This window comes from Mobula hypostoma, chromosome 6 (genome assembly GCF_963921235.1).
Source record: "Mobula hypostoma chromosome 6, sMobHyp1.1, whole genome shotgun sequence".
In the NCBI taxonomy this organism is placed as follows: domain Eukaryota; kingdom Metazoa; phylum Chordata; class Chondrichthyes; order Myliobatiformes; family Myliobatidae; genus Mobula; species Mobula hypostoma.
The window spans coordinates 87636085-87648498 of NC_086102.1; the positions used below are offsets into that span (position 1 = coordinate 87636085).

At 45.3% G+C, this 12414-nt stretch overlaps 1 protein-coding gene across 2 annotated transcripts in view; it reads right to left on the reverse strand.

Moving 5' to 3' along the window:
* gtf2f2b (general transcription factor IIF, polypeptide 2b) overlaps positions 1-11128 on the reverse strand; it is a 162622-nt gene extending 151494 nt beyond the window's left edge. For both annotated transcript variants that reach the window (XM_063051161.1, XM_063051160.1), the window contains exon 1: positions 10976-11128. In XM_063051161.1, coding sequence (XP_062907231.1) covers positions 10976-11041 — 66 coding nt within the window. In that variant the 5' untranslated portion in view covers positions 11042-11128. The remainder of the gene's footprint in view (positions 1-10975) is intronic.
* Positions 11129-12414: the final 1286 nt, after the last annotated feature.

Genomic DNA, 12414 nt, shown 5'->3' on the forward strand with positions numbered 1-12414 from the left:
AAAACCTGATTTGGATTATCATTATTTTTGCTTGTTTCTTTCCGTTTTGTTGTCTTGTACGCGGTTTTTCATCCATTCCAATCAGCTGTCCAGCTCTTGGCTCCATCCCTCCCCCTCCTGTCTTCTCCTATCATTTCGGATCTCCCCCTCCCTCTCCAACTTTCAAATCTCTTACTAGCTCTTCTTTCAGTTAGTCCTGACAAAGAGTCTCGGCCCGAAACGTCAACTGGACCTCTTCCAGTAGATGCTGCCTGGCCTGCTGCGTTCACCAGCAACTTTGATGTGTGTTGCTTGTGTTCTGCCTGGCTCACTCTCAGCACTCACATTCTTGAAAGTTCATCTCACAGCTCTGGACCTGCTGTTTATGTTTCAGATTTCCAGCAGCTGCAGTTTATTAAAAAAAATTCAAGCAACATTTCATCCTGGAGAAACATCTACTCCCACGCCGATTCCTCCCGACTATTGAATTGACCAGTTTTACTGTTTGACTCTTTTTCCTCCCCTCAGGTGCAGCCAAGCTACTTGCGGTGCCACGTCAGGCTGTGTGTCCTGAAGTACCAGAACCCAAAAGAGAGATTCTGTTTGTGAGGAGGATGGACTCAGGGGCTCAGTCTGTCCAGTTACGTTACAAAAAAATCACCACTTCCTTAATCATACCATTCACGACCACAGAGACTAAAGCTACCAGTCCAGCTCTGCAAGCTGGAGTTCAAGCTGCTGTAGACAACACTTCCTACAACTGCTGGCCCAAGTTATGGGGAGTGCCCATGCCTTCTCACAAGGCACAGAATGCCAGACAAGAAGGGCTGCAAGAACTATGCAAGAGTGGATGATTACATTTATATGCATATGCTTTTCCATGAAAAACCATTGACATTTTACATTATTTACTAGGCAGTGACGACCGGGTGAACATTGTTGGCAAGGTTCCAAGTTTTCTGCCACAGACAATGAAGGAACTCTTTTTATAACTGGTTCTGAGAAAATGCACTTTATTAGTCAATGATATGCCAGCATAAAGTATTGCTGATGAAATCATGTCATTTTCAGAGTTTGACAATGACATTTGCAAGTGCTTTTCTGTGAACTTTGAATCAAAAATATTCTTACATTGATTGTCCACTTTTTCAAGTTATTTGTCATGATCAAATCAATTTGAAAAACTGAACAATCAGCTTAAGAAGCTTCACACAAAAGACAATAACTTATTTGCAAACAATGTCAAACTCATGAAAATTACACAAATTGATCGACAATGCTTTTTATTTATATTTTCTCCACAGACAATGGTAGCTTTGAAATTTTTATATAACTGAAGCACAGACTCTGTTTTCATCCTCTTGGGTTTTAATTTTAAACTCATATTACCAAATGTATAACTGAAAATAAATTTATTTACCATCTTCTGTTCAAATAATTATCAATAACATAAGAAATTCTGTAATGATTATAGGGTTTTTACTGTAGTACAAACTCCACCAAGGTATTCTTGGACTTTGCAACTTGGTTTGCAACATTCTTGAGAACTGTAGGCAGATGAGTTGATAAGTCATTGGTTGACAATCATTTGGGACAAAGATTTAAAATAAAAGCCCAAGGCAATGCCCTCCAAGCATAAAAGAATATTCTCATTATCCCCCCTCCTCCGTTCAATCCCTTCCTACCTATGTTCGTGACACTTCTCACGCTGTGAAACTTTTCAATGATTTTAAGTTCCCTGGCCCCCACCACTATATTTTCACCATGGATGTCCAGTCCCTATATGCTTCCATCCCCCATCAGGAAGGTCTCAAAGCTCTCTGCTTCTTTTTGGATTCCAGACCTAACCAGTTCCCCTCTACCACCACTCTGCTCCGTCTAGCGGAATTAGTCCTTACTCTTAATAATTTCTACTTTGGCTCCTCCCACTTCCTCCAAACTAAAGGTGTAGCTATGGGCACCCGTATGGGTCCTAGCTATGCCTGCCTTTTTGTTGGCTTTGTGGAACAATCTATGTTCCAAAGCTATTCTGGTATCTGTCCCCCACTTTTCCTTCGCTACATCGACGACTGCATTGGCGCTGCTTCCTGCACGCATGCAGAACTCGTTGACTTTATTAACTTTGCCTCCAACTTTCACCCTGCCCTCAAGTTTACCTGGTCCATTTCCGACACCTCCCTCCCCTTTCTAGATCTTTCCGTCTCTATCTCTGGAGACAGCTTATCTACTGATGACTACTATAAGCCTACTGACTCTCACAGCTATCTGGACTATTCTTCTTCTCACCCTGTCTATTGCAAAAATGCCATCCCCTTCTCGCCATTCCTCCATCATATATAATAATAATAAATAATTTACATATATTTCTTTCTTTCTACCTAGGCCTCCCGTCCCATGATCCTCTCATATCCCTTTTGCCAATCACCTGTCCAGCTCTTGGCTCCATCCCTCCCCCTCCTGTCTTCTCCTATCATTTTGGATCTCTCCCTCCCCCTCCCACTTTCAAATCCCTTAACTTGCTCTTCTTTCAGTTAGTCTTGACAAAGGGTGTTGGCCCGAAACATCGACTGTACCTCTTCCTAGAGTTGCTGCCTGGCCTGCTGCATTCACCAGCAACTTTTATGTGTGTTGCTTCTCATTATCCACTAGGACTGGGGCAGATTTTCGCTGGGTAATGTCCTCCAAGGATCATTGGTAATGACACAGAAGCTACAGTATTGAGCAGTCAATGCAATGCCTTAGTGAATGTAATAACATCAATGTTTCCAGTTAGTCAAAACAAGCATGGTTTGTTTTTGAATTGCTGCAGCCTTATCAGGCGAAGGCATGACCTGCTTCTGACATTTCTCACCCACTATGGCAGCTCCTAGCTGATAGCTAACATTGAAGCAAACAGCAAAGTTGCAAAAAAAAAAGCTATCCAAATTCATAACACTTGCTAAGGCTGCAAGCTTACCCATGCCCCTAACTTCACAATTACAAGTCCAGTTTCAGCCGCAAGTCTACACATTTCCACACTGATGCTGGACGCTGGCTCAGGCCACAATCCATTTATCCACGGAGCTTTTAACTTACCTACTCAGAAATTAATTATTACTGGATTTGGAAAGTCACTGCAGAGAAAGACTGTTTGAGTTGAATTTAATTTTACATATTTGTGAAGGAAAACATGGTAATTAACACAAAACGGTCCCCAACAGAGGTCCCCGACCCTGTCTCCAGCTGCACACTGACTGGTGGCATTTCATTCCTCGACATCAAATGAAATCCGTCTCTCGGCAAACTAGATTCCATCAGATGTTAAAGGGGAAGATTCTCAAGTAATGTGTAATGTTTGCCAAGTAAACAGGTTCACAGTGAGTAGGTAAAAAGACCAGGTACTCAGAAGTATGATGATATTCACACTGTGGGAAATACTCATTTTCAATTTTTAAAATTAAAAGCTTTACTTTGAGAGAATGCTAAACTTACCCCTTCATTTATTCATTACTGTTCCTGATCATCTACTTTTGAATTGAATTTATTCTAAAATTGAATCGATTTTTGATTTTTACACATTAATTTATTGTAGTACATATCTGTCAACTGCTAATATAACTATGGAACAAAAAACTATAAATTAATCAATTATAAACACAAAAAGATAATGACATTGTTTGATTATAATAGCAACTACTCTGTATATACTGGTATCTGAACCATTGATATCATCCTTCAACCTAATTACTGCTTGTATCCTTACCATAGCTCAATCAATAGACAATAGATAATAGGTGCAGGAGTAGGCCATTCGGCCCTTCGAGCCAGCACCGCCATTCACTATGATCATGGCTGATCATCCACAATCAGTATCAAGTTCCTGCCTTCTCCCCATATCCCTTGACTCCGCTATCATTAAGAGCTCTATCTAACTCTTTCTTGAAAGCATCCAGAGACTTGGTCTCCACTGCTTTCTGAGGCAGAGCATTCCACAGATCCACAACTCTCTGGGTGAAAAAGTTTTTCCTCAACTCTGTTCTAAATGGCCTACCCCTTATTCTCAAATTGTGGCCTCTGGTTCTGGACGCCCTCAACATCGGGAACATGTTTCCTGCCTCTAGCATGTCCAATCCCTTAATAATCTTATATGTTTCAATCAGATCCCCTCTCATCCTTCTAAATTCCAGTGTATACAAGCCCAGTTGCTCCAATCTTTCAACACATGACAGTCCCGCCATCCCGGGAATTAACCTCTTGAACCTCCGCTGCACTCCCTCAATAGCAAGAATGTCCTTCCTCAAATTTGGAAACCAAAACTGTATACAATATTCCAGGTGTGGTCTCACCAGGGCCCTGTACAACTGCGGAAGGACCTCTTTGCTCCTATACTCAACTCCCCTTGTTATGAAGGCCAACATGCCATTAGCTTTCTTCACTGCCTGCTGTACCTGCATGCTTACTTTCAGTGACAAGGACACCTAGATCTCGTTGTACTTCCTCTTTTCCTAACTTGACACCATTCAAATAGTAATCTACCTTGCTGCTCTTGCCACCAAAGTGGATAACCTCACATTTATCCAATTAAACTGCATCTGCCCACTCACCCAACCTGTCCAAGTCATCCTGCATTATCTCAACATCCTCCGCACAATTCACACTGCCACCCAGCTTTGTGTCATCTGCAAATTTGCTAATGTTACTTTTAATCCCTTCATCTAAATCATTAATGTATATTGTAAATAGCTGCAGTCCCAGCACCGAGCCTTGCGGTACCCCACTAGTCACCGCCTGCCATTCTAAAAGGGACCCGTTAATCCCAACTCTTTATTTCCTGTCTGCCAACCAGTTTTCTATCCATGTCAGTACCCTACCCCCAATACCATCTGCTCTAATTTTGCCCACTAATCTCCTATGTGGGACCTTGTCAAAGACTTTCTGAAAGTCCAAGTACACCACAGCCACTGGCTCTCCCTTGTCCATTTTCATAGTTAAATCCTCAAAAAATTCCAGAAGATTAGTCAAGCACGATTTCCCCTTTGTAAATCCATGCTGACTCAGACCAATCCTGTTATTGCTATCCAAATGTGCCGCTATTTCATTTTTTATAATTGACTCCAGCATCCTCCCCACCACTGATGTCAGGCTAACTGGTCTATAATTCACAGCAAAGTTGCTGGTGAACGCAGCAGGCTAGGCAGCATCTCTAGGAAGAGGTACAGTCAACGTTTCAGGTCGAGACCCTTCATCAGGACTAACTGAAGGAAGAGTCAGCAACTTTGATGTGTGTTGCTTGAATTTCCAGCATCTGCAGAATTCCTGTTGTTTGGTCTATAATTCCCTGTTTTTCTCTCTCTCCTTTCTTAAAAAGTGGGATAACATTAGCTACCCTCCAGTCCTCAGGAACTGATCCTGAATCTATAGAACATTGGAAGATAATTACCAATGCGTCCATGATTTCTAGAGCCACCTCCTTAAGTACCCTGGGATGCAGACCATCAGGCCCTGGGGATTTATCAACCTTCAGTCCCATCAGTCTATCCAATACCATTTTCTGTCTAATGTGAATCTCCTCCAGTTCCTCCGTTACCCTAGGTCCTCTGGCCACTATTACATCTGGGAGATTGTTTGTGTCTTCCCTAGTGATGACAGATCCAAAGTACCTGTTCAACTCGTCTGCCATTTCTTTGTTCCCCAAATAAATTCACCCGTCTCTGTCTTCAAGGGCCCAACTTTGGTCTTAACTAATTTTTTTCCTCTTCACATACCTAAAGAAGCTTTTACTATCCTCCTTTATATTCAATCAATTCACATCTTCTTCCTAATCTGACCCAAATCAAAACTCTGATACCTATATCCTTAAAAACACCAAATTCCACATTCCCATCTAAACCACTTGTCAAAGGTCTGAAATTAAAATCACTCTTCCTCATATTTACATTCCACTGCCTTTCATCTCCCGGGCTCCATATCTATCAACTCCTGCTTCATACTTTTGTCTCGTCTTGAACATGCATTGTGAGCAACTGCACCCACAGCCACCTTCGGTCACAAACAGATACAGTACACTGGGACCTCACTTAATGCTCGGGATGCATTCCTGGGAGCAGCATAAAGATGGCAAGAGAAAGATCACAAAGCATCTAGGGATGTAGTGAAACAAACCGATGAAAACAAAATTAATTTTAACTCCTAAGTTAACTATTTGCCTTCAGCACTCCAGAAACATGAAGAATTATTTCTCTTCCCTCAGATGTAGCCTGCCTTGCTACACGTTCCCAGCATTTTCTGGTTTTATTTTATATTCAGATTTCCAGGACCTGCAGTTTGTTTTAGTTCTGATTTCCTTTCCTGAACGTGTTGAGATAGCACCACACTATGGAAAGACACACAACTACAGATGCATCACATAGCATTGCAAGGTGTAGACAGCAGTTAGCATTAAGGAGAACTATAGATCTGGGGGTGCACGGTAGCACAGTGGTTAGCACAATGCGTTACAGTACCAGCGACCTGGGTTCAATTCTCACCGCTGCCTGTAAGGAGTTTGTATGTTCTCCCCGTGGCCGCATGGGTTTCCTCCGGGTGCTCTGGTTTCCTCCCACAGTCCAAAGATGTACCGGTTGGTAGGTTAGTTGGTCCTGTTAGGTAAATTGTTCTGTGATAGGCAAGGATAAATCTGGGGATTGCTGGGCAGCGCGGCTCGAAGAGCAGGAAGGGCCTACTCCAGGCTGTATCTCAATAAAAAACAGTGATCAAAAAGATTAACAATTCTCTCTCACAGATGTTCCCTGTCCTGCTGAGCATTCCTAGCCTTTTCTGTATGCAGAAAACAATTAGGATGTGAAATCAAGTTCAGCAGTTAAAGAAAATAACAGAATTGTATTTAAGAAAAAAGTAGATCAAAATATGGAATGAACACAAGAGATTCTCTAGATGCCGGAAATCTGGAGCAACACACAAAGTATAGGAGGAACTCAGCAAGCCAGGTTACATCTATGGAGTGACTAACCAGTCCACTTTCCAGGCCGAAACCCTTTGTCAGTACTGGAAAGAAAGGGGGCAGGAGCCAGAATAAGGAGGTGGGGGGAGAAATTACCATAAGTTATAGAAATTGAAGCTCATGCATCAGGAATCAGGAAACACAAGGAAGAAAGGAACAAAAGAACAGAAGTAGGTAAAATCACATGGCCAGTTGGCCTGAATAGGGTAATGTCAGTGTAGCAATATTCAAAGACTATCCAGGGGAGCATTGTGGCTTCAGTGCAGATATCTCAATGAGATAATTTATCCTTTAATAATCCTACAATTATTGCATTGTGTGTGATTCATCTGCTGCGATTTGAAAATCTAGCCAGCAGCAGGGTATCCAATAGTCATTTAGCATCATATAATGTCAATCATTGGACTCTTCCACGATCAAGACTTTCAAACCTTAACAAGTTAACTTTCAACTATATATACACATATATAGTTGAAAGTCTTAAGACACGTAAAAAAAAATCTGTAAAGCAAAGATGCTTTCGACAATTTCAGGAAAAAGTCTGGGCCCTTCATTAAAGTGGTTTACAATGTATAGATAAGAGAAACATGCTGACTGGGAAATGATGGTGTGGAAAATACGTATCATATCAGCAAAGTGCACAAGAAACAGCTCTGTGATGAAAGGAGCCAAGCCGTTGACTGGCAGCCAGATGAAATGGCATTGTTTCTGTCCACTGGATTGATGTATCCCAAACCTAGAATGTTGTTTAACTGCAAAACCAAGGGAAAATTGGGCAGTAAAGCTGCCTTAATAATGACATTAATATTTTTGTCACTGTTGTCTCCCAGTCTCAATGATTCCAATAAATGAAGGAAAATCCGTCAGTGCTTTCTTTATTAAATCACAGGCACAGGGAAATTAGATTGCTTAAGGGACTACCTGAAGAAGATCCCAGGAAACCTTTCACCAAGGAGCGAAGCAAATTCGTAAATAAGGCAGGTATCATCTCTTAAAAAACCGAAATGGTTCAACAGCTGATACATGATTGATCAACACGGTCACCAAGAGCAATTCTGCTCAGAAAGTCAGTTAGAAAGCAACCTTCCTGGACTCATCCTAACTCCACGTTCCCTTTTTGCCTCTCCCGGATGATGTGGATACAGTGAATTATGAAGTGTTTAAATATGATGCTCCAACAATCGACATTGATAGAGCAGTATTTTTATTTTATCTGTGGGTGTTTGTACGTTCTCCTTATGACTATGTGGGTTTCTTCCAGAAGCTCTGGGCTTCTCCCACTTTCCAAAAACATGTGGGTTAGAGGTAGTAAGTTGTTGGTATGGCATCTTGGGACCGTGCAGGCTGTCCCCAGTGCATCCTCAGACTGTGTGGGTTGTTGACACAAATAGCACATTTCACTGTGTGTTTCATCTGCAAACACAGGAATCTAATTCAAAGATCCACATGGACGCAGCGGGGTGATTCAAACAACAAGCAACACACACAAAATGCTGGAGGAACTCAGCAGGCCGGGCAGCATCTATGGAAATGAATAAACTGTCGCTGTTTCAGGCCGAGACCCTTCTTCAGGATTGGAATGTAAGGGGAAGACACCGGAATAACATAGTGGGGGAAGGGAAAGAGGATAGCTAAAAGGTGATAAGTGAAGCTAGGTGGGCAGAAAAGATCAAGAGCTAGAGATTAGGTAATCTGTTCAGAGAAGAGAGTGGACCATAGGGGAGATAAAACCAGGAGGGGACTCAGGGGGAGGTGATAGGCAGGTGAGAAGAGGTTAGAGGCCAGAGTGGGGAATAGAAGAAGGGAGGGGAGGGGAAGGGAATCACTTTTTATTTAATCAGAAGGAAAAAAAAAAATCAATATTCACGCAATCAGGTTGGAGGCTACCCAGATGGAACATAAGGTGTTGCTCATCAAGGAGACCATGGACCAACATGTCAGAATAGGAATGAGAATCTGAATTAAAACATTTTTTTGGCCACTCAGAAACTCTGCTTTTGCCAGATGGAGCAGAGGTGCTTTGAAAAAGTGGTCCCCCACTTTACAACAGGTCTCACCAATGTAAGGGAGGCCGCATTGGGAGTGCCGGACACAAGACGACCTCAGCAGGTTCGCAGGTGAAGTGCTGCCTCACCTGGAAGGACTGTTTGAGGCCCTGAATGGAGGAGGTGAACAGTAGCACTTTGGCCACTTGCAGGGTTGAGTGCTGGGAGGGAGATCGGTGGTGAGGGATGGACAAGGGGATCATGGAAGGAGAGATCCCTGCAGAAATCGGAGAGAAGGGGGAGGTAAAGATATGTGTGGTGGTCAGATCTGTTTGGAGATGGCGGATAATGATGTGTTGGAAGCGGAGGCTCATGGGGTGGTGGGTAAGGACATGAGGAACTCTATCACTGTTAAGGCAGCGGGAAAGTGCACTGAGTATGGACGTTTGTGAAATAGAGGAGATGCCGGCATCAATAGTGGAGGAAGGGAAACCCTGTTCTGCGAGGGAGAGGGACGTCTCTGATGTCCTGGAAAGGAAAGCCTCACCCTGGGATCAGATGTGGCAGAGACGAAGGAACCGAGAAAAGGGAATAGCAGTTTTCCAGGAGACATGGTGGGAAGAGCTATAGTCAAGATAGCTGTGGAGATCGGTAAATTTATAAAAGATGTCAGCTGGCAGTCTGTCTCCAGAGATGGAGACAGAGAGATAGGGAAGGGGAGGGAGGTGCCAAAGATAGACCAAGTGAATTTAAGGGCAGGGTTAGAGGCAAAGCTGATGAAATTGACGAGCTCAGCAGGGGTGCATGAAGCAGCATCAATTCAGTTGTCAATGTAACGGAGGGAGGCTTGGAACATGGAACTATGCAGCTAACAAAAAGGCAGACATGGCTGGGGCCCATGGCTACTCCTAGAGTTTGGAGAAAATGGGAGGAGCCAAAGAAATTGTTGAGGGTGAGGTCCAGCTCTGCCAGACAGAGGAGGGTGATAGTGGAGGGGGACAGGTTGGGTCTATCATTGAGAAAGAAGTGGAGAGCTTTGAGGCCTTCTTACTGGGGGGGGGGGTAGAAGTATATAGGGACTGGACATTCATAGTGAAAATGATGCAGTCAGGGCCAGGGAGTTGAAAGTTACTGAGGAGATCAAGGGCATAAGGAGAGTTGTGGATGTAGGTGAGAAGGGACTGAACCAAGAGGGATAGCATGGAATTGAGTAATGAGTTCCCAAGTTCAGTGAGGCAGGAGCATGCAGTGACAACAGGACTACCCAGTCAGATTTGTCAATCTTGAGTAGGAGGTAGAAGAGGGCAGTGCGGGGTAAGGGAACGATGAATTTGGTGGCAGTGGATGGGAGTTCTTCAGAGCTGATGAGGTCAGTTACAGCTCTCTGATAGTCTGGAGTGTGGCCCTTTTCAAGAGGAAGGTATGAGCAGGTATCTGAGAGTTGCTGCCTGGCCTCAGTAAGGTAGAGGTCAGTCTGCCACACGACAACAACACCCCCTTCTCAACTTCAGCACTCCTCAAACCTTACCCTGTCCTCTGTCTGGCAAACCCAGTCCTCACCCTCATCAATTTTATAAATATCAAGTTCTCCTTCTGGTTGAAGGGCCATTCACTCTGGCTTGTTACCTCTGCTCACCTGCCTATCACCTCGCCCCAGTCCTTCCCTTTCTCCTACGGTCCACTCTCCTCTTCTGCACCCCTCAACCTTTCCTACCCTCCAGGCCTCACCTATCACCTTCCAGTCAGCCTCCTTCCCCAACCCCAACCTTTCCCTTCCGGCATCTCCCCCCCAACCCCCTTTCCTTTCTAGTCCTGATAAAGGGTCTCGTCTTGAAACGACGGCAGTTTATTCTCTCCATCGGCCCGCCGAGTGCCCCTGCATGTTGGGTCCGTGCTCCGGATCTCTGCACAAACCGACGGTCCTGCTGTCAGACTGGAGGCTGCGGAGACGGACTGTGAGGCGCCGCTCCTCCAGCCCACCGCTCCTCCCACTGCCCCTGCCCCTGCCGGCGGCCAGCGCTGCCCAACGCACCTTCACCAGCCAGACGCCGGTGTTGAGCTTCACTCCGGTCAGATCCAACTCCCCCTTCTCGCTCATGGCCGCCCCGCACGCACCGTCCGGCGCCACAAGAACGTCACTGCGCTGCGAGCGCGCCGCCGGACAGACGTCACACTGACGCGAGCGCGCCGCCTGACGGACGTCACCCTAATGCGAGAGTGCAAACGGGCGGACGTCACCATGATACGTCAACCCCCACCACACCGGCCCGACGTCATTCTCCCACGGCTGGTGGGCGCTACTCAGGCCAGGGTCGCACGGTAAGACATACCTCACAATTCTCAACGGGCCGTCTCTACAAAGAATTGAACAGAAGTGGCCGGAATCTTCAACAACATTCATCATCTAACACCCCTACCATCAAGGCCATGCTCTTTTCCGGCTACTGTCATCGGGAAGGAGGTACTGAAGCCTAAGGCGCCACACCGCCTGGTTCAGGATCAGTTATTACCCCTGACAGAGTCATCAGGTCCCACACTCCCTGGTTCAGGATCAGTTATTACCCCAGACACGGTCATCAGGTCCCACACTCCCTGGTTCAGGAACAGTTATTACCCCTGACAGAGTCATCAGGTCCCACACTCCCTGGTTCAGGATCAGTTATTACCCCAGACACAGTCATCAGGTCCCACACTCCCTGGTTCAGGATCAGTTATTACCCCCAACACAGTTATCAGGTCTCACTTTCCCTGGTTCAGGAACAGTCATTATCCCCGACACCGTCATCACGTCGCACACTCCCTGGTTCAGGATGAGTTATTATGCCAGACACAATCATCAGGACCCACACTCCCTGCTTCAGGATCAGTTATTACCCCAGACACAGTCATCAGGTCCCACACTCCCTGGTTCAGGATCAGTTATTACCCACGACAGGGTTATAAGGCCCCACGCTCCCTGGTTCAGGATCAGTTATTACCCCGACACAGTTATCATGTCTCACATTCCCTCGTTCAGGAACAGTTATTACCCCTGACACAGTCATCAGACCCCACACTCCCTGGTTCAGGATCATTTAATACCCCCGACACAGTTATCAGGTCCCACACTCCCTGGTTCAGGATCAGTTATTACCTCCGACAGAGTTATCGGCCCCACACTCCCTGGTTCAGGATCAGTTATTACCCCTGACACAGTCATCAGGCCCCACACTCCCTGGTTAAGGATCAGTTATTACCTCCGACAGAGTTATCGGCCCCACACTCCCTGGTTCAGGATCAGTTATTACCCCTGACACAGTCATCAGGCCCCACACTCCCTGGTTAAGGATCAGTTATTACCCCTGACACAGTCTTCAGGTCCCACACCGCCTGGTTCAGGATCAGTTATTAACCCGACATCGTCATCAGGTCCCACACCGCCTGGTCAGGATCAGTTATTACCCCAGACACAGTCATCAGTCCCTACAATAC